The sequence below is a fragment of the Budorcas taxicolor genome, chromosome 5 (assembly GCF_023091745.1).
Source record: "Budorcas taxicolor isolate Tak-1 chromosome 5, Takin1.1, whole genome shotgun sequence".
Taxonomy (NCBI): domain Eukaryota; kingdom Metazoa; phylum Chordata; class Mammalia; order Artiodactyla; family Bovidae; genus Budorcas; species Budorcas taxicolor.
This window is the reverse complement of record NC_068914.1, coordinates 150,628,511-150,649,284: the sequence shown is the minus strand read 5'-3', so window position 1 is coordinate 150,649,284 and position 20,774 is coordinate 150,628,511. Positions and strand designations below refer to the sequence as shown.

General features: G+C 54.2%; 1 protein-coding gene across 1 annotated transcript in view; it reads right to left on the bottom strand.

Annotated features, from left to right (window-relative positions):
- The window catches only part of IQSEC3 (IQ motif and Sec7 domain ArfGEF 3), an 86,496-nt gene that overhangs the window by 19,039 nt on the left and 46,683 nt on the right, over positions 1–20,774 (bottom strand). Inside the window, exons 3-5 of the mRNA XM_052640472.1 lie at positions 19,846–20,119; positions 11,232–12,346; positions 9,169–9,330 (exon numbers count right to left, since the gene is read on the bottom strand). Of these exons, the coding sequence (XP_052496432.1) occupies positions 9,169–9,330; positions 11,232–12,346; positions 19,846–20,119 (1,551 nt within the window). The remainder of the gene's footprint in view (positions 1–9,168; positions 9,331–11,231; positions 12,347–19,845; positions 20,120–20,774) is intronic.

Here is a 20,774-nt window from a genome sequence, read left to right as displayed (position 1 = left end):
AAGGAGCCCTGTGGCTGGGGCCTTGACCTGGTGGCCCAGATCAGCTGGACCTGACCTCTGGACACAGCTGCCAAGGGAAGGGCTGGTGGATTCCAGACCGTGGGCAGTGAAGCAGCGTGGAATGCACACACTTCCCATTGTTCGGCTGCCTTTGCAGGCCAGGGAGTGATGAGAACCTGGCCAGCTGGCCCTGATGAGGCTGCTCCCAGGGAGATGTCTGGACCTGCCTGGCAAGGTGCTGCTAACAGGGGGTAATCCTGGTGGTGCTCCCACTTGGGTCGGGGAAAGCGGGGGAGGTGCCCTCCTTCCTGTGAGTTTCTGCAGAGATGCGGCAAGCCCCTTGCAGGGGCTGGGGAAGCATAAACACAGATGCTCCCTGCATCTGTATAAACAGGTACAACCTCGCATAAAATTGCTCGTTAGCACTGATCCATGCATGGCGTCAGTCTGCGTTGCAGGAAAACGAAGCGTCGTACACAACTGTGATCAAAATGAATGTTGTCATCTCCACTATTTTTTTTTTTTAACGACAGCAAGACAGTGTCTGGCAGACAAAGGCACTGGATGAGAGCTGAGAATAGGTGATGATGGCAGCAGGGATGTTTAATTGGTCAGAAGAGACTGAAGCCCTGGAAGCTGAGGCTGGGCTGAGGCTGGGAGAGGTGTGTGCTGCCCACATGGGACTCTGCTCCAGGCAGAGCCGGGCCAGTTTCAAGATTAGGATGGAAAACGAAACCACCCACCACCACGAGCTGGAGGAACCCGGGTGTTATTTCTGCAGTTCTTGTCTCATACAATTCAATTAAAAATATCCCCATCCGCCACAGAGTTATTTTCGTTAGTCGGAACTCATAACATGCCTAACGAAGGTCAGGGCCTTCCGCAAAAGGGTGATGTGGCCAACAAAACAAAGCTGGAGGAGGCTGACACAGGAGGGCCTGCCAGGGTCCCTGGTGACGACACAGCAAGAACGAAAATCCCGTTTGAGGGCCTCAGAGGGGATGGCGGCCGACGCACCTTGAACCTGCCCCACAAATCGGGAGTCGGTGAGGAGGCTGAGGCCACTTTCCTTTTGCTTGGCTGGCAGCCCCACCTGGTGGTTCTCAAACTGGAGGGCTCACCAGAACCACCTGGCAGGCTGATCAGCAAGCAGGAGGCTGGGCACCAACCCAGGGTTTCTGATTCCGGGGCTCTGGGCTAGAGTATGAGAACTGACATTGCTAACAAGTTCTCAGGGGCTGCTGCTGTTTGAGACTCATGCTCAGTGCTGATGACAGGGGTGGGTAGGGAAGAGGTCAGGCTCTTGATGTCAGGCACCCTTGGGTTTGAATCTTAGGCTTCCCTGGTAGCTCATTTGGTAAAGAACCCATCTGCAATGCTGGAGACCCCAGTTCAATTCCTCAGTCGGGAAGATCCCCTGGAGAAGGGATACGCTACCCACTTCGGTCTTCCTGGGCTTCCCTTGTGGCTCAGCTGGTAAAGAATCTGCCTGCAATGCGGAAGACCTGGGTTCAGTCCCTTAGTCGGGAAGATCCCCTGGAGGAGGGCATGGCAACAGCAACCCAGTCCAGTATTCTTGCCTGGAGAATCCCCATGGATAGAGGAGCCTGGTGGGCTATAGTCCAAGGGGTCACAAAGAGTTGGATACTACTGAGCAAATTTCACTTCACTTCACTTCCACCATATGACTATTAGGTTCTAGTCACTTAGCCTCACTGGGCCTCACTTTTCTCATCTCTAGAATGGAGCTAACCCTGTAACACCTAGTTACAGGTAATCCCTGTAACCTACCAGTGGGCAGGTGGGGTTATGGGTTTTAGAATAGACGATGTATGTAAAGCTCTCAGTTTATAACAGAGTATAAGAAACAAAGAGTTTCCGACTTGCAGTTGCCAAGGGGTGGGGGAGGGAGGGATAGACTGGGAGTTTAGGGTTGGTAGTCACAACTATTACATTTAGAATTGATAACCAACAAGGTCCTACTGTATAGCACAGGGAATTATACTCAATATCCCGTGACAAACCATAATGGAAAAGAATATATAAAAGAATGTCTATATAACTGAGTCACCTTGCTGTACAGCAAAGATTGGCACAACATTGTAAATCAACTGTACTTGAATAAAAGTATACACGTGTGTGTATGTGCTTAGTTGCTCAGTCGTGTCCCACTCTTTGTGCCCCTGTGGACTGTAGCCTGCCAGTCTTCTCTGTCCATGGGATTTCCCAGGCGAGAATACTAGAGTGGGTTGCCACATCCTCCTCCAGGGGATCTTCCCAACCCAGGGGTCGAACCCAGGTCTCCCACATAGCAGGCAGTTTCTTTACCATCTGAGCCACCAGGGACACCTATATATATATCTATATCTGGTGACTCAGACGGTCTATGTATATATACACAAATACATTTTTGAAAAGGAAATGAGAGTTCTCGTTAGGGGCCAAATCAGAGCTGGCGTGCCTGGTGGTTAAGCAGACCTGGAGTTTCTGCTAGCAGAGCTATAAACACCCTTGCCATCATCACCAATTAACTCTGCCTGAAAGTCCATCACCAGTTTACAACAGTCCATCAACTGTTTACAACATAGTCCGTCAGACAGAGGAAACCGAGTCGGCTCAGACCGATGGAGGTTTGTGGACCAGTTCCTCAGCTCTGCTTTCTTCCTAGATGAGAGGGCCAGGGCCAGCAAATAAAGGTGCATCAGGGACGGGAGGGGCTTCTCGGGGGGCGCTAGTGGTAAAGAACCCACCTGCCAATGCAGGAGACACAAGAGACGTGGGTTTGAGCCCTGGGTTGGGAAGATCCCCTGGAGGAGAGCATGGCAACCCACTCCAGCGTTCTTGCCTGGAGAACACCACGGACGGAGGATCTGGCAGGCTACAGTCCATGGGGTCACATAGAGACGAACAGACTGAGTGACTTAGCACATACATGGGAAGAGCACCTGATTTTGGCCAGGGCACTGGTGACCGTCTGAGTCACCAGATATATATATATATATAGGTTTCCCTGGTGGCTCAGATGGTAAAGAAACTGCCTGCTATGTGGGAGACCTGGGTTCGACCCCTGGGTTGGGAAGATCCCCTGGAGGAGGATGTGGCAACCCACTCTAGTATTCTCGCCTGGGAAATCCCATGGACAGAGAAGACTGGCAGGCTACAGTCCACAGGGGCACAAAGAGTGGGACACGACTGAGCAACTAAGCACATACACACACGTGTATACTTTTATCTTCTCTCAGGCCTCAGTCCCTGCCCGGGGAAAATGAGGGGGCTGAACTAACTGATCGTCCAAGGCGCTTCTCAGCACCACCATTCAAAACTGGGGTCTGACATGCACAGTAGAGACATCTGGACCAGACGCCTGTTGGGATGGAGCAGAAGGCAGGAAGGTGCAGAGCTAAGGGCTCAGGCTGTGGACCATTCTGCCCGGCTTCAGATCTCAGCGGCTGCTCAGCTCTGTGGGCAAGCAACCCACCTTCTCTGGTACTCAGTTCCTTGACTGGGTGCAGACTCCAGCATTCGCCTCACAGCACTGCTGGGAAGAAAAAATGTGGCTCTGCACATTAGGTTCTTGGAACCATGCCTGCTGGCACACGATATACATTTGACACACGTGAGCTGCCCACTCTCTCACAGATGGCCCTCCTGAGAAGCCCCAGGGCGGGTGTGACACCCAGGATGCCCCTCCAGGAAGTCCCCTTGCACTGAGTAGCCAGTGTCAGCCACCCCTGAGTTATCACACAGGATTGAGAGAGACCCCTCTGGAGCTAGGACTGGAGGGCTCAGGAAAGGAGTGGGCGCTGGGTTTATTCATTTTTTTATAAAAGCCCAATCTCCATGTACCCGTGACCAAGCCAAAGGCAGTCTCAACTCTGGACTTGGAGTTCATTCCACTCTTGAACTTGGAGTTCCAGGGTCTCCATGTACAGGAGTGAGTGATTCTGAAATGCCAGTGACTGTTAACTGTTAAGGAGACTCTCTCATCCGTGTGTGTGTGTGTGTGCATGTGTGTTTGTGTGTGTGTATAGGCAAGGGTGGAGAAAAGGGCACTGGAGAGGTGAGGGCTCAAGGTCATAAAACCCTGACACCCCTGTTAGAAGAGACCTTCTCCTTCCATCCCTCTGAGTGGGAACAGCATCAAGTTTTCAGAGCCACACAAAGCCACCTATCCATGTCTGCCCCAGCCTCTCTCCATCCCCCTCCAGACCCACCAGGGTGGGCACGGGTGCCAGCCTGCTCTCCCCTTGCCTGTGGATCTCCTAAGCAGCAAGACAACCCATCAGAAGCTACACACAGACAACGCCCAGGACCTTCTGGAGTCGGCCCTTCCCAGCGAAGAGAGGCCAGCGCCTTCCAGCCTGTTGAGTTTGACAGACAATCTGTCTTCATTTCTGAGTGTCCCCGAAGAAGAACAAATCTGTTACACGCTGGCCAACACATTTCCAGGGAAATGAAATAATGAAATCCGACTGAAACGTCCTACTCCAGTATCTAACAGAGAATGGAGCAGACGCAGTGCAAGAAGGAATCCCCCAGGGAAACTTTCTCTCCCACCCTGCCCCCCGGGACCGCTCAACCCCCAAACCGCCCCCTCTGCATCTCCATGGAACGGACAGATGCCATCCACGTGCGCGGCGATCACACCAGCCAGGAGGGTGGCCGCTGAAAACCCACATGCAACAGCCCCCCCCATCCACTGGCCTTCAAACCTGCTGAAGCGAACACTTCAGGAAGGAAATAGAGCAGAGCCAAATTTCCCAGCCATGTGAAAACAGAGAGGGAAGCACTTTCAGCCCCCCAAGAATTCCGACCCCCACTGCCCTCCGGCTCCCACTGCCCTTCCTTCTCAAGACCAGCTGGGGGCTTCCTCCAGGCTCAGGGTGGCTCCTCCCTTCCCCAGCAGTGGGACTGAGACCTGCCCTGAGGAGTCTGAGGTTTCCCTGTGTTAGGGGAGGGGCCATGGGGGAGTGAGGAGAGAGGAGGTCTAATGCCCTGGGGTTCTTTTTATGCCCTGTGGTTTTAAATAGAAAATACAGTAACAGAAATAGCTGACATTTTAAAAGAATTTACTAAGCATCAGGCACCGAGTTAAGCACTTCATATCCATTTTAAAATTTAATTCATATGACTGGTTCTATTATCCCCATTTGACAAACGACAAACTTGAGGCTGGTTTCTCCTAAAAAAAAAGAGAGAGCCAAAACCCAAAACCTTCCCAGGTAAACACGGGAATGGACATGGCCCTTTGAGCTCAGAATGTCTTCTATTATTATTCAGTAAAGCCTGGTTGGACACATCCCTTCTTGGAATGGGGCTTCCATGGACTAGCACAGAAAGGGATGTAAAGAGAGGTCAGCTTTTAATAGCACCGAGGGCCTGATTCTGGAGGCAAATATCAGCACCTCTGTGATGCTCAAATGCAGATCAGCATCAGGGGCAGATTCTATCTGGTGCGGGGCCCCTCCTCTCACCCTGTCCGCCCTCCCCCCAGGCCCTCTCCCTCCCCGCCTCTCCCCTTCCTGTCTGGCTGTATCTTGGAGAGTGCGGTGGCTTGGGCTGTCTCAGTCTCCAAGGGGAGGGGTGATTTATGTCTTTTATTCAGCAAACAGCTTTGTACGGAATGGATGCAATGGGCTGAATGTCACGGGTTGGGGCAGGGAGCAGTGCAGAATCCCAATGAAGCCTTCCCAGCCAGGACAAAACCAAAACGGCACTGGGTGACTGTCGCTTATGTGTTTCCTCTTGTGGGGGGAAGGGGCAGGGGATGCTGGCTTGAGCAGCAGGGAGATGCCAGAACTCCCCGTGCCTGGCTGCCCCGCCAGTGCCTGCCTCTTCCTGCCTCTCCATCCTCTTGTCCTCTCCGGGCACCTTGCAGGGGACAAACCAGGCATCCGGGTGATGCAGACTTGGGGGAGGAGCTGCCACGTGCTGGCTGAGTGTGCCAGGGCCTCGGAGCCCAGGGTCTGCATGGCTGCAGAACGAAGCACGTGGGGTGGGGGGCATTCACTGGGGCGGGGGCCATTCACTGGGGCAGAATCTGGGCTCGGCTCTGCTCTCCACCCTCCCCAAGCCCACAGTGCCCACTGGAGGCTCCTGGGCCCTTCGCCTCTCTTTCCACATTCCTCCTCTCGTCTCTTCCTGTTGACACCTGGGTCTGTATCTTCCCTGAAGCCATTCCTGTTCTTCCCCTTTCTATACACACACACACACACACACATACACACACACTGGATACCCAGCTCAGCCTTGGTTCCCTACATACAGTAGGCACTCAATATTTGGTGAATGAGTGGTGAATGGCCATCCTGTTCCCCTGAGTGCCCCTCTGGGTGGCTCTGGCATGGTGACAAAGCACACTTTAGGGCAGAAGATTTTGCATGATGCCAAGGTGTTAAAAGCGCACTAAGGATTGGGAAAGATGATAGATTCACCGGCGGTCCTTGGAGGGATCCAAGCTCACACAGCCCAGCCCACTCTCTTTGCAGGTGAGGAAGCTGAGGCCTGGAGCATAAGTGACGTGCAAAAGCTCTAGAGCCTGTTAGAAGCAGAGCAGGAGTCAGAGCTGGCCTCTCAGGTCCAGCCATTTCTCCTCTCTCCCCACTGCCCCATCATCTAAGCCTGAGCCCATCCAGCAGCCAGCGCAGTCCCCATCCCTGTGCCCCTCCCGCATAGCAGCTGGTCTGAGTCTCCAGCCCACACGCTCAGTCTCCCGGGGAGGATGGGCAATTAAGTCTTCCATGTGCTGCTCAGCACAACCTGGGCTGGAGAAAAACCATGTGTTCCCTGAAGTGCAGGCTGGGGGTTGGGGGGAGCTGAGAGGGGGTGGGTAGGGGGATGGGAAGCAGGTTAGAATTCTGGGGCCAGGCCACACGAGAACTGGAACGGTGGAAGAGAACAGACGAGGCAGTCAGGGCCTGGAAGTGAAGCTGCCAGCGCTGCCCCAGAGTAGAGGCACAAAACCGGGTTTCCCCCCAGGTCGTGGGGCAGCTGGAAAGAATGAAGCCATCGGATGTAGCAGCTCCACTTGCTCGTCAGTGGAAAGGGGACAAAGGCAAATGAAAAGGCCGGAGAGATGAACCAGAAGGAAAACAGGAGAGGAAAGAGACAGGAAACTGGCTCTTTCTCCTCTTGCGCAGTTCCTCAAAGCGTCCCCTGAGGGGGAAGGGAAGCAAGTGCATCTGTGGGTTTGGGCACCAGGAGGGACAACCAACGGTCCAGAGCCACCGAGTCAGAGAGAGGAGAGGGCCATCAGGGATCTCAGCGTCCCTCGGATGGGTCCCCCCTCCCTCTCTTCTGACTGCACTCAGGTCACATCTACCCCATCGTGGATTTAGGAAGGTGAACGGCATTCCTAAGGCCAGCTGACCTCCCCTCGTAGCCCAACGCCTCCACTCTCTGGGTATGGAAACACAGGCCATGGCCGGAGGGCAGGGGCTGTCCCAAGACACAGCACCAAGGCTGCTCCACAAACAGAAGCCAAGTCGGGACTTCCCTGGGGGTCCAGTGGCTGACTCGGAGCCCCCAGTGCAGAGAGCCAGGGTTCGATCCCTAGTCAGGGAACTAGATTCCATATGCTGCAACTAAGAGTTCACAGGAAATGAAGTGAAGTGAAATTCGCTCAGTCATGTCCAACTCTTTGCAACCCCATGGACTATACATACAGTCCATAGAATTCTCCAGGCCAGAATACTGGAGTGGATAGCTTTTCCCTTCTCCAGGGGATCTTCCCAAGCCAAGGACTGAACCCAGGCCTACTGCATTGCAGGCGGATTCTTTACCAGCTGAGCCACCAGGGAAGCCCAAGAGTTCGCATGCCAAAACTAAAGATCTTGCATGTCATGACTAAGATCCAGCACAGCCAAATAAATAAATGTTTCTTTAAAAAAAAAAAAGAAGCCAGGTCTCTAGCTCCCACCCCAGGGATACTGACAGTGACCCTCTTGCTTCTAAACTTGGAGCAGGAGCCCTAGCCCTCTGTGGTGAGCCTTTGCTGCTCCAAGAACAAGTATAGGAGGAGGGGGTTCTCCCAGGACCCCTGGGGAAACACTTCTGCTGAGTGTGCCCAAGGACAAGGGGGTGGGAGAGAAGTGGGTGACTACAGAGGGGTGACTTTGGAGAGAAAGTGAGTTCAGGGAGCCAGCAGAAGAGAGGAGGAGCATGGAGAGAGTCAGGAGGGGAGGTAGGGGTCCAGGGCAGACTTCACAGGGCCTCACCCCCTCTTTGGAGAGGCGAGGTGGCTCCAAGGCCCTGCTCCTGAGCCCCAGGAAATCTGCCCCTGCTGTGAGGCTCACCTACTTACCCACAGCATCATACACACGAAGTTGAGCTTGAACCAAGTCAGCCCCCTCGCTCCCCACCAAATACCTCATCTATTGGACTTTAAAACAATTTTTTGATTGTGTGATCTTGGTGGTCAATCTATCTTTACGCAATGTTAGTTTCTGGTGGCTCAGTGGTAAAGAATCTGCCTGCCAAGCAGAAGATGGGGGTTCGATTCCTGGGTTGGGAAGATCCCCTGGAGAAGGAAATGGCAACCCACTCCACTATTCTTGCCTGGAAAATCCCATGGGCAGAGGAGTCTGGCAGGCTACAGTCTGTAGGATCTCAAAGGAGTCGGACATGACTTAGTGACATGACTTACACAACATCAAACGTACTTTCTGGCTCTAAAAACCCTAACCCCTTCCTTTTCTGCCCCATGGTTCCTCCACGATATGAAGCGGACGCTTAGGGGCTGGGGGCTGGACAGGCAGCAGGCGATGCTGAGGGGTCAGTCCCCCAGGAGGAGATGGCTCCGGCACTGACACAGCCCTCTTCCAGTTTCACTCTCTTGCCTTTTGGTCTCCCTGGACTATTTCTGTGCTAGCCCCACCCCCAGCCCCATCCTCATCCCCAGAGCCTGTGGGAGGAGCACCCTGGCTCAGTAAGCTGCAGGATAACTGGAGATGAAGCAAGTGATTGGCTAAGGATCATGCGGCTCCTGGCTCCTTTGACCAATCAGGAAGCCCCTAGGACTGGCGCCAGGACTTCTGGGAATCCACCCAGACTAAAGAGGTCCTGTCTTGCTCTGTGTTCTTCCCTAGCTGAGGTCCCAGGCCATCTAGGAGATCCTGGAGTGTAGAGTGGGCTAGGAGGGCGGGGCGGAGCCCGGAGGCGGGCACTCACTCGAGCACATCGCGGTTGAACTGCTTCTTGCTGTTGCCCAGGAACTCGCCGATCATCTGGCGGCTCAGGCCCTTACGCTGGAGCAGGAAATGGGCCACTCCAATGGGGGTGTCGGGGATGAAGCCTCGAGAGATCAAGAACTGGATGCCCTTGTCTGGGTTTCTGGGGTGGGGTGGGGAAAAGAAGTAGAGAGTGAGGCAAGACAGTCCATGACTCCTTTCCTCCCTTTCTTCCAGCCCAGGGAACCCAGAAGTGCCCGGAGGTAACCAGGTGGAATTCCCAGGAAATGCCACTATTCCTTCTGCTGCAGAGGGCCTCCCTTTCTGAAGGCTCTCTCCGAGCATGCTTCTGAACCTCCCCACCCAGGACAGAGGATGGTGCCGGGCTGGGGAGAGCTGGTCAGAGTGGGTTCCAGAGCAGGTAGAGGGGCATCCTTTCTGTCTTCAAGCCTCAGTCCCACTGGATCTGATCTTCAGGCCCCCAAGCCCTCCTCCCACCTGTATCCTGCTTTCTCTACTCAGGATCCACGCTGAAACCAGGAGGAGGGTGGATTGGGACACAGAGGTGGGATCTCTTACCACATCCCTCTTCCCTGTGCATTGTAGACACAAGAAAGGCCCTGCTCCCCAGGGATTACTTTCCCAGGCTGGAGTCTCTGTGCGTGGGTGTGGGTGTGGGTGTGGGTGCTGGGATTTAAGGTAAATGTGTTCCCAGCCTGGTCTGCAAATCCCTGCTGCTCCCTGAGCTGGGTCTTACTGGTCCAGGAGAAGATAAGGACAGAAATAGAGGGTAAGCCTTTAGACCCGTTTATAGCAGGCTGACATTTTCAGGACAACCAAGCATGTGACTGTTTTTCTAGCAACTCACGTTTATTGAATTTCACAAAAGTATCAGCCCACGATACACTGAGTAAAAACCCAAGCTGATCCTTCAGTACACATCATTTGAGAAGCACTGCCTTGTGGGGTCCAGGCATCTGTGTGGGCCTGGGGAAGCAGGGCTTAGGCTACACTCGTCCCAGTGGCTGCCTGATATAGAAGAAAGAGCACTGGGCTGGGAGGCAGGCAGCTATGACTTCACCCAGCTATGCTGCTTACTAGCTGCTTCACAGTGCTCAGCTCACCTCACTGTGTGAGCCCGATTCCTGTTCTATAAAATGGCAATAATAATGCTCTCTCTAAAAATTTGAAGTTTGCAAACATTTTATCTCAGGCAAGCTACTGAATATAAGCTTGAGGCCAGAGGATGTGTGTTGCTCATCTATGTGGTTTCTGGACTGAGCACTCCAAAAATTGTTGCGGAATGAGCAAACGAACACACAGGTGAATGGTTTCTGCTTAGTCTTCACTGATAGGTGGGAGAGATGCTGTGTTTTCTGGTTCAGGTCTATGAAGGAAGGGGTGAGTGGAGGGTGGAGATGAGTAGGTGTACTTGAAATCTCCCTAGGAAGGGTATGTGTGTTTCCTCTGCTTGCCACCAGCTGTATATCTCTTGGTAGCGAGGAAAGTCTGGCTGGAGGCTCTGAGCTACAGCGGCCATTCATATCTCTGTGTAGATACCCCTGCTCTCTTCTGCTCCACTTCCACTTGCATCATCCTCCCCACCTGTCTCCCACCCCCCGACCCCTCTCCTGTTCCTTGCACTAGGTCTCTGCTCCCCTGACCTTTCCTCTTTTCATCACTGTTTTTCTTCTCCCATCATCAACCCCATGGGGCTCATGTTCCCCGTTTCCCCAACTTCATGTCCCACCTGAGGGATTCCTGCTCCATCCTTACATATTTACCTAATGCTGCATTTTCTTGTAAATATCTCACTTTTCAAAGCCTTGCTTCTTCCAGCAGTACTAGTGGTTAAAGCATAGGTTTGAGGTGTTTTAGCCCTAGTCCTTAAAGTAAATTCATACCAATTAAAAATAAAGTGTGTGTCCCCCACAGTATCTCAAGGAGCAGGTGTGGCCCCCAGGCCCCAGGGGAGGCCCCTGGGTCCATGCGGTCCATTCCCAGGAACCTCGCTCATCGGTAAGTGCAGGTGCCCCCTTCCCTCCACCCCCCACCCCGACTTACATGTTGAAGAGGTTGAGGCCAATGCGGTACAGCCGCTTACGCAGGGTGTCGGTGGACAGCGTGGGTGACTTGCAGCTCGCCGGGTTCTCGCAGTGGTAGCGTGGCAAGCTCAGGATCATGGCCTGCAGGGCTTCCTTGGAGGCAGAGGCCGACGCTTCGGAGCCCGACTTGGCTGATTTGGTGGACGTGCTGCTGCTGCTCAGCTGCTCTGAGTTGTCCCCGGCCTCGAGTTCGGCCTCGGTCCCTTTCGCCGCCTCCTCGGTCTCCTCTTCCTCCTCCTCCTCCATCACAGGCCCCGCAGCCACAGGCGAGCTGGCGCGCAGGGCCCCGCCGGCCTCCCCCTCTGCGCTCGGGTCCTCAGCGGGCGCGGCCCCCTGGCTGGCACTGGGGGCCTCGGGGCCCTCCGGGGCCTCCTGTGCTCCAGCCTCGCCCTCCTCGGCCTTAACCACCGTGGAATCTGTGGGGACCGGGGCCGTCTGCGCGCCCAGGCAGTTGGCCACCGACAGGGCCGTGGAGGAGGAGACAGAGATGTTCTGGCTGGCGATCTGCACTGTGACGTCCCGGAAGGCCATCATGAGGGTGCTGCCGTGGCCCTGGGGCGGACTGGGGGGCTCAGTGGGCTCGGCCCCGGCCCCCAGGGAGGCGCCCTCGGACTCCTGCGCCTCGCCCTCCAGGCTTGGCGGTCCCGCGCCCGCGTGCAGGGCCCGGTGGATCTGGTAAGCGCCGCTCTCCTGCAGGGAGCACATGGTCTTGAGGCTCCAGGTGCTGAGGGCGTCGTCGATGGACTTGGCCAGGGATTGCACCTGCTCGGTGAAGGAGTCCTCCAGCTCGGTGAGCGTGCCCGCAAAGGTGGGCGGCAGGGAGGGCGAGCGCACAAGCGGCAGCCCCGCGAGGCCGCAGCCCTCCAGGAGCGCCCTCTCGGCCGCCAGGCTCTCCGCCGTGGGCACGCGCGCCTTGCGCAGGGAGATGCGCCGTGGCAGGCGGCTCTCCAGCAGAGAGTTGCGGATCTTCTCAAAGTTCTTGCTGAGCTGGTACTGGCGGAAGGCGGTTTGGATGGTGCAAGCGGCGCGCCGGGACACCAGGTGGCCCCCGTACTTGTGTTCTAGCATTTCAATCTGCAGTGAGGAGAGGCGTGGGAGCGCGGTTAGGGAAAGGATGGGACAGCGCTTTCGGAGACCAGGGCAGGGCGTGACCTGGCTGACCCTTGGCGGGGGTCTGGGAGGGCACAACTAGGCCGGCACTGAGGGGCCAGAGTCTGGATACTCTGTGCGGTGGTCTCAAATGCTGCCAAGACTCCTAAAGGTGTGGGGTGTAGGATTGGATTCTGGGGTTGGGGATACCCATCCATGCAAGGGTGGGGCAATGGTAGTAGGTGATTATTTCCATATATTCATATATGGAAGTATTTATCTCTGAAATGCGTGGTATCTTGAATTTGTATTAAAATATTTCATCAAAAAGAAGCAGAAGGGTTAGATGAAACAATATTAATTGAAACTGGGTGATGGTTAAATGGGAGTTTATTATACTATTCTTTCTACTTTTGTGTATATTTTAAATAATAGAAAAATGAAGATTAAATAGAAAGGGTAAAAAAACATTGCTGCTACTCCTGTTCACCTGCTTTCTTTCTCAGTATTCATGTCACAAATTGGGGTCGTTCCCTGTTTCTGGGAGCCGCATAAGAGTTGGGATTGGGGTTTGAGTATCTCTGTGTTCCCAGTACTGAGCCCAAGGGCTGGCACATGATAGAGCTCAGTAAATGTGAATTTAGTAAAAAGACAGATGGGTGATGGAGGGATATTTCAACAGTGGGAGATCCTCCAGCTACCATGTTCTTCAATTCAACTCACCTCGGTTCCCAACAATGGGAGCTGTTCCGATCGGGGCAGGGCTTGGTGGGGCTGATGGGGAGGTGAGGTAGGGGATGCTGCCTCATCTGGTGGGTCTGAACCCAGGAAAACTTCAGGCACCGGCCAGTCTGCCTTCCTCCTCTCACCTCAGCTCTCTCCCCACTCCGTGGTCTTGTCTCTCCTTGGGTGCCTAAGCACTCACTTTTTCTCCCTTACCAAAAATCTCTCTGGGGAAAGGACTAGAAGAACATTCTCTTTGAGGTGTGAATGACCAAGAGGGGTTAGCAGTGGTTCTTCCTGGACATTTTTTTTGCATTTAAACAACAGACAAAGACTGGATGAAGGGGATGGACAAAATGGTAGCACTGTGGTGGGTTCCATCAGTCCTTAGGGAAGCTTAGAAAGTGAGAAAGTATTCCTGGGCTCTGAAACTGTGTCCTGTTGCTAGTCACGCGCCCTACACTCCACTTACAGAGTGACATTCCTGAACTAACAATCAGGACTGGTGGCTGGGATCGACAGCTCAAGGCAAGACCATTAGCCCTCCAACTTCCCCCAGGATCACAGAGAGGTAGGGTACAGACAGCAAGGCCAAATTCCATCCCCCAGTACATGGAACCCTTCGACCTGCTTCCTAATCTCACCATAGCGTTCCTCAGTCTGATGATCTCACCATCTCTTGCCTTCTTTGTAAGCTTTCTTCATCCGCTAGTCCCTTCTACTTGCATTTCCAGCCTCCAGCCTAGCTTTGGGCCCTTTCCACCAGCCTACAGACCCTCCTAAGTCACCCAGACTGGATCATGACCCTGCTTGACTCCCTCGTTCTGGGGCACTAGCCCACTCTCTATTTTCTACTAAACCTACAGGCAGACTCCCCTACCTCCTGTGCCTCAACATGCAAGCGAATGCCGAACCACTGGCCAGCCCCGTGTGCCCCAGCTCCTTGCAACTGCCTTTTGCTCCCACCAGATTTCTGACTCTCCAAAGGATCACCTCAAAGTGAACTTTAATCACTAAGTCCCATCCTCAACTCCCTCGCTCCCCAATTTTTCTGCAGCTTTGATACTTTATCCCTTAAACTCTGTCCTCAGCCTTCCTGACCCAGTCTATCTTGATTTTCCTATCTCCCTATAGCTCCCAGATCCTGTATTCTGACCACAGGGTCCCTAACCATGCTAGTGATGAGTCATATGCGTGCCCTCTTCCATTCTCCAGGCACATCTTCATGATTTTCCTATGCTGGACATCTTCCTGACTTCCATGTGGGAAGTCTTTAGAGCAGCCCTGGTAGCTGATAATTAGCAGCTAATGAAAAGGGAACTGTCTTGGGCAGAGCCCCCATGGCAACTCTATATAGATGTCTCTGGGGCTAATATCCTCTCACCTCTTGTTTGAGAACCTTGTCTTCTTCCATCGTAACTTCACTGCACTGTGATAGGTGAACAGCAAGCCCATGGGGAAACACCCAGCCCAGACCCACCTCTTCCCTGCTGGCTGACCTTGGACATGTTTCTTAACATCTCTGAATCTGTTTTCTTGTCTGTTAAATGGAGATAATCCTGCTGACTCTGTGATTTCATTCTGTGGTGAGAATTCTTATTTCATATGGTACCTGACACACAGTAGGTCAAAGCTCAATAAGTGGTGGCAATCTGATGGTGAAGTGTTGATTCTGTGACTTTCAAATCTCCATGCCTAGACTCAACTCAAGACCTACATTTCCAACCGTCCATTGCTCCCTTTCCCCGAAAGGAACCGGCTCTCAGTGATACCCTTAGTCACGTCACAGCACCCCAGCTCCAAGGCTGTCCAGTCTGGGGACCTGGCACTTGTCCCTGGGTCCTCCTTTGCCTTATTCTGTGCATCTGTCAAGCGCAAAGTCCTATAGCGCAGCCCCTCCATACCTTCTGCCATCACTCTGAACTTTCCACCAGACTGTCACCACGTGGGGCGCCCCGGACGCCCCCCTTGGACACTCTGGCGGCGCCCGGTTGCTTCCCTGCTTCCTCCTCCAGCACCATCCACCTTGCGTTACATCCCCCTGAGCAGTGTACCCAGAGAGCAGGGTAAACACAGGTCTTTCAGTCGCTGGAGATCCTTGCCCTAAATAAATATAAACACCCTGTCCTAGCAGGTCTGGGGCTCAGCAGCCTGGCCCTGCCCACCCCGGCCCCTCCTACTACAGGAGGTCCACTGCTCACATGCCAGCCCCACCTCCTGCCCTTGCCCGCACCCCCATATACTGGGCTTTCCTGCCCCAGCACTTGCTCAGCCTCCCCACCTCCACAGCTCCCTACAACCCCCAACCCCCCACACCCCTTCCCACACTGTCACCCCCTCTCCACCCTCAGCTCCCACCTCACCCTCTCCTCCAGGCAAAAACTTTCTCCCTTTCTTTCAGTGTCCCTCCCCCAGGAAGCCTCCCAGTCCCCCAACCAGAACGGGTCTCCCCGCCCTGAGTCCCTGGAGAAGGCTGCCTCCTGCTTCTCTGACACTCAGTTTCCCCGCTAATCTTGGTGGTGCCCGTCTAACTCAGGCTCCTCCCTCCCTCCCCCAGACCCCTCCTAGAGCAGAAACTCCTGGAGGCCCTGATGTGTCCTCACTGTCCCCTCCACTGGTGGCCTCAGCCCAGAGCCTGGCCCGGAGCCACTGCTCCTGATGGCCTCTGAATTCAGTCCTGAAATCATCACCTTTTGTTCCCATCATGTCATATAGCTGGCTTCCCCTCATGCCAGCCTCATGCCTGCTACCCGCCCCCGGCCCCCCGGCCCCACAGGCAGGACATCATTCTCTGTGGCCACCGCCATCCTGCCCTGTGACTAGGGCTTCATCAACGTTTGCACCCTGAACTAAACTCAACCAGGGGAGTGCTGTGCAGGCTGTCTTCTAGATCTGGGCTTGGAGCCAAAGTCTGCACCACTCCAGCCCCCGCCCCATGTGTGTTCCCCTTCCCCATACCCACAGGCCTGGGGGACACTACAGTGCCCGTTGTCAGCAGCAGTGCCCCAGCCAGGCCCTCTCGCCTGGAATTCTGGACTGGCTGATGGAGCAGGCCAGGCAGGTTGGTGAACTGGGAGAATAAGCACTGTCCAGGATCCCTTCCAGCCCCAAAACTACAGGATGTGAGTGACTCGTGAGGACCACAGGAGCAGAATACTAAATCCCAGATCTCAAAAAAACCTGAGATGGAGTCAGGCCCTGACCCAGGCTTCATGCCCCTCTCCATCCCCTTCAGGTCACTGAGCTGTTACCTCCCTCTCTTCACCTTTTGAGCATCTTCTCACGCCAGGTGCTGTGTGGGCATCAGGGATATAGTGACGGACATCTTGGCCCTGCCTTCAGGGAGAAGCCAAGCAAACAGGACTGGTGATCCAGGGCTGGAGGGCCATGTCAGGGAGCACCGGAGTGCCTTGGGGACACTGAGAAGGGGCCTCCACCATAGCCTTGGGAGAGCTGCGGTGGAGAAGGAAGGCACAGGCAAGTCCTGAAGCAAGAGAAGGAGTGCGTGTGGACCAGTGCAGGAGCGGGGGGCAGGGCATAGAAATGCTAGCAACTGAGGCAAAGGGCTATAGGCGGCAACCAAGGCCCGGGGAAGGGAAGGAACCTGTCTAAGGTCACGCAGTTCATCTGCACAAGAGAGAGCTGTGGAGTTCCATCTTTTGTAAACATATGCCGTGTTTTCAGTCACTCTGCCCCAACTCCTCGATCACTTTTTGCCAGTATTCTTGCCTGGAGAATCCCATGGACAGAGGAGCCTGGCAGGCTACAGTCCATGGGGTTGCAAATAGCCAGACGCAACTGAGCAACTAACACTCCCACCCCTAGCCTGTGCTTGGCCTGGAGGGTTCCCTGGGCCAGAGGAGGGGGGCCATTCCCCAGGACAGGAGGACCCGGCTGCACCCCTACCAGCCCTCATCTTTCCTGCCCCACTTCTGCCCTCCTGACATGCAAGCCCATCTACTAGAACTGCACCCACGTGAAAAGGTCCACGGTGCCTGCTAGAACCCCACACGACTCTCCACAGCCCCTAGTCAGTGAGAAGTAAACTAATTCCCTGCCCAGGCCAAGGCACGTTTCTTTTGGTGTTACTAACAGGCCACTCCTTCAATTGAATGGTAATCTTTTCGGGGAGCAGGGAGGGACCATGTTTTTTTCTTTTGGGTATCCCACTTCCTCATTGCTTTGCTCATCAGAGTTATTTAAAATATATTCACTCGATGAGCTCTTACTCTGTCCAAGACCCTCTGCTGGATGCTGGGCGATGGGTGCACAGATGAACAGGAGATGGTCTCTGTCCTCAGGGAACGGAGAGGACACTCTCATCTGGCCAGCTGACCACCCCATCACACCGTGCCTCTCCAGACAGGCTGCCTCCCGGCCCCTGCTTGGGCATTCCCTACCCCCGAAGCAGGACCTGCTACATTTTTAGCGGCTCTTATTATTAGTTAAGCTAAAAAAAAAAAGGCAATAAAAAAAGAAAATAAAACCTTCCTCTCCTTTAAGTTTAATGCACTAGTACCACTATTTTTATTTTGTTTTTTAGAAAATATTTTATTTTTTGGTCCCGGCATGTGGGATCACTGTTCCCCAGGGATCAAACCCATGCCCCCTACATTGGACGCAGGGAGACTTAAAGGCTGGACTGCCAGACAAGTATCACTATTTTTACCTGGAATGATAGAAAATAATCTGATCCAGCTAATTCACATTCAGCTCTTCCATGTTTAAAACTAGTCTTCATGTCTACAATTTCCCCATGTAACCCTGTGGATGGGTGTGTGCTAAGTCACTTCAGTCGTGTCCGACTCTTTGCGACTGTAGCCCCATGGACTGTAGCCCCCAGGTCCTCTGTCCTTCGGATTCTCCAGGCAAGAATACTAGAGTGAGTTGCCATGTCTTTCTCCATCATATGACCCCAGCCAATTTGTTTTCTGTTTTGGAAGAACCTCAGCACCTCAGGGTTCTCTCGTTGCCTCTTAAAAGAAGCCCCTAGAACCAGACAGCCTGGCCGGTACCCAGTGCAGCTCCAGGCAGCTGCCTCCTTTCTGTTGCTGTTCAGTTGCTCGGTCGTGTCTGACTCTCAGCGGCCACATGGACTGCAGCACGCCAGGCTCCTCTCACTGGGGGTTTTATCTACATGTCTGTGAAGGCCTCTGGGCCCACTTCTCTGGCAGCGGCTTCACTGGCTGTTGATTTATCTTGAGCTTGAAGTCAACTCAAGCCCTAAGGCCTCTTGCCCAGGACCAAGCTTGCTCGTTTTGTAATAGTGCTGTGGAATTTTCTAAGCTAAGAACAGAACTTGAGATTTTTCCCTCTTTCACTTTACATTTTCCGTTTAACCACATTTCTGTCCTAATTAGATTTTTTTAAAATCTGGGATTCTGTTATCAAGGTATTAGCTGTCCCCATTAGGCTCTGCATCAGTCCCTTTTCAGAATGGTTGAATAGGGCAGGAACAAGGACAGTCCCTACTCAATCACCTTGGAATTGGTGCTGATAAAAAAAAAAAAAAACACATTGTTTTTTATAATTCCATTTGAGAACACCCACCTGACTATATTGTCAACTAACCCACTTCCTGTCCCATCCACATAGATATCACAGGAGATTTTGTAAATACCTTACTAAAAGCCCTATGGGCAGCTGGTCCCTGACCCAGGGTAACAGCTTGGCATCCATGCTCAAAGGAAGGGATGTGTCTGGCTGGGCTCAACTGGGCTCAACCCAGTCTTAGTGACTTCTCTACTAGCTTCGCTTCCAAAACTGTCCATCAGGTTAAGGAATGGTTCTTTAGAACCTACACATTTTAGAGCTAGAAGGGACGTCAGTGATGATTCAAGGTATAATTCCCAGTTTTGCTGATGAGGAAACCAACACCCAGAGTGCTTAACTGGTGTCTCCCAAAGTCACAGAGGAATTGGAACAAGAACACACAGTGAATCCCACACGTGTGGCTCCAAGCTCAACACTCTTCCTCAAAAATGCTGTCATAAAGTCTGTGTCTAAGCGTGTTCACACACACACACACACACACACACACACACACACACACATTTCCTTTCAGTTCTCTTAATTTTCCACCAAAACAACTGTGCCATTGTCATTTGGGGGGTGTCAACGGGGACCCCATGACTGACTATTTTTCTTACTGCTTCACAGAATGGAAGATGGAGACCCAGAACCCCTCAGTGAAGTTTGTTTTCCAACAGGGAGGCTTTCGTTGTTTAGTTGCTAAGTCTTGTCCGACTCTGCGACCCCACAAACTGCAGCGTTCCAGGGCTCCCTGGTCCTTCACTTGGACTCTCCCAATCTGGGCTAATCCCGGGAATCTTTAGTCTACCTGGAGGACACCACTGTCTTCAAACCTCATTTGAGCCTGTGTGTGCCTGAGCAAGGAGCTCGCCCCTTGAGTGGGCAGGTAGGCTGGGCATCTCTTTGGAGCAGGGTTGGGGGTGGGGGCTTCACCTGCCTGGAAGTGTGTGGGCCACTGGGCTTCCTGCAGTGGTAAGAGGGGCAGAGCCCTGGACACACTGCCTGTGGGCTAGGCACTGCACGGGTGACCCCTGCCGCTGGCAAGGCTGGTTGCAAGAAGAGCTGGCTGTAGGGAGGGGCAGTTACCCCTTTCAGCTGGGAGAACTAGCGGCCAAGAGGTGGGCCTGCAGCACAGGCGGCCCAGACAGGGACATCCCTGGGACCCTGGACAGCGCCCAAGTCAGGGCCCTTCACCACCCTTCCCGCCCCGCCTCGGAGGCCCTGGGTACCTGTTTATTCTTTAGGTCAAGGGAGATTTCGTAATCGGAGGCGGCAGGGGCGCGGGAGCAGAGCGCCGTCGCCAGGGCAGGCTGCTGCCGGCCAGGGGAGGCCGCGCGGTGGGGGCCAGCCCGCGGGGAGGCGCCCCCCGCCCCCGGCCGCTCCTCCTCCTCCTGCAGCTGCTGGGCTTGAGCCTTCGGGGCATGGGCACTGGGTCTGCCGGCCACCGCCGCCGCCGCCACGGAGTCCTCCGTGCCCCCACCGGCCTGGGCGCAGGCGCCGTCACTGTGAACGAAAGGCAACGGTGCTCGGTTGGGGGGAGGGGGCGGAGTGCATGTGGGTAAGGGGAGGGGGGCTGGGGCCCTCGGGCAGCTGTGGGCCTGTGGAGCGGCTGGTGGGGGCCTCCGGCAGTCTTCATTAGGGTGGGGCTCTCTGGGTGTGCAAGAACTCCAGGCCAGGAGGAGAGCCTGGGCTTGGGGAGGGTCCCCGAGGGGCAGAGAGAGGGGCTCGGGAACTTGCTTAGACGTAATATGTGTGCTGTGTTGTGCTTAGTTGCTCAGTCATGTCCGACTCTTTGTGACCCACAGACGTACTGGCCAGGCTCCTCTGTCCTTGGGGATTCTCCAGGCAAGAAGACTGGAGTGGGTTGCCATGCCCTCCTCCAGGGGATCTTCCCAACCCAGGGATTGAACCCAGGTCTCCCACATTGCAGGCAGATTCTTTACTGTCTGAGCCACCAGGGAAGCCCAAGGGTAGGCTACCCGGTTCCAATCTGGGTCCTGTCTCTTATTAGCTGTTACTTAACAGCTAAGCGGGTTACTTAACCTCACTTCCTGTTTCCCCATCTATAAAATGTTGTTTAGTCACCCAGTCGTGTCCCACTCTTTGCGACCCCATGGACTGCAGCCCGCCCGGCTTCCCTGTTCTCCACTATCTCCCG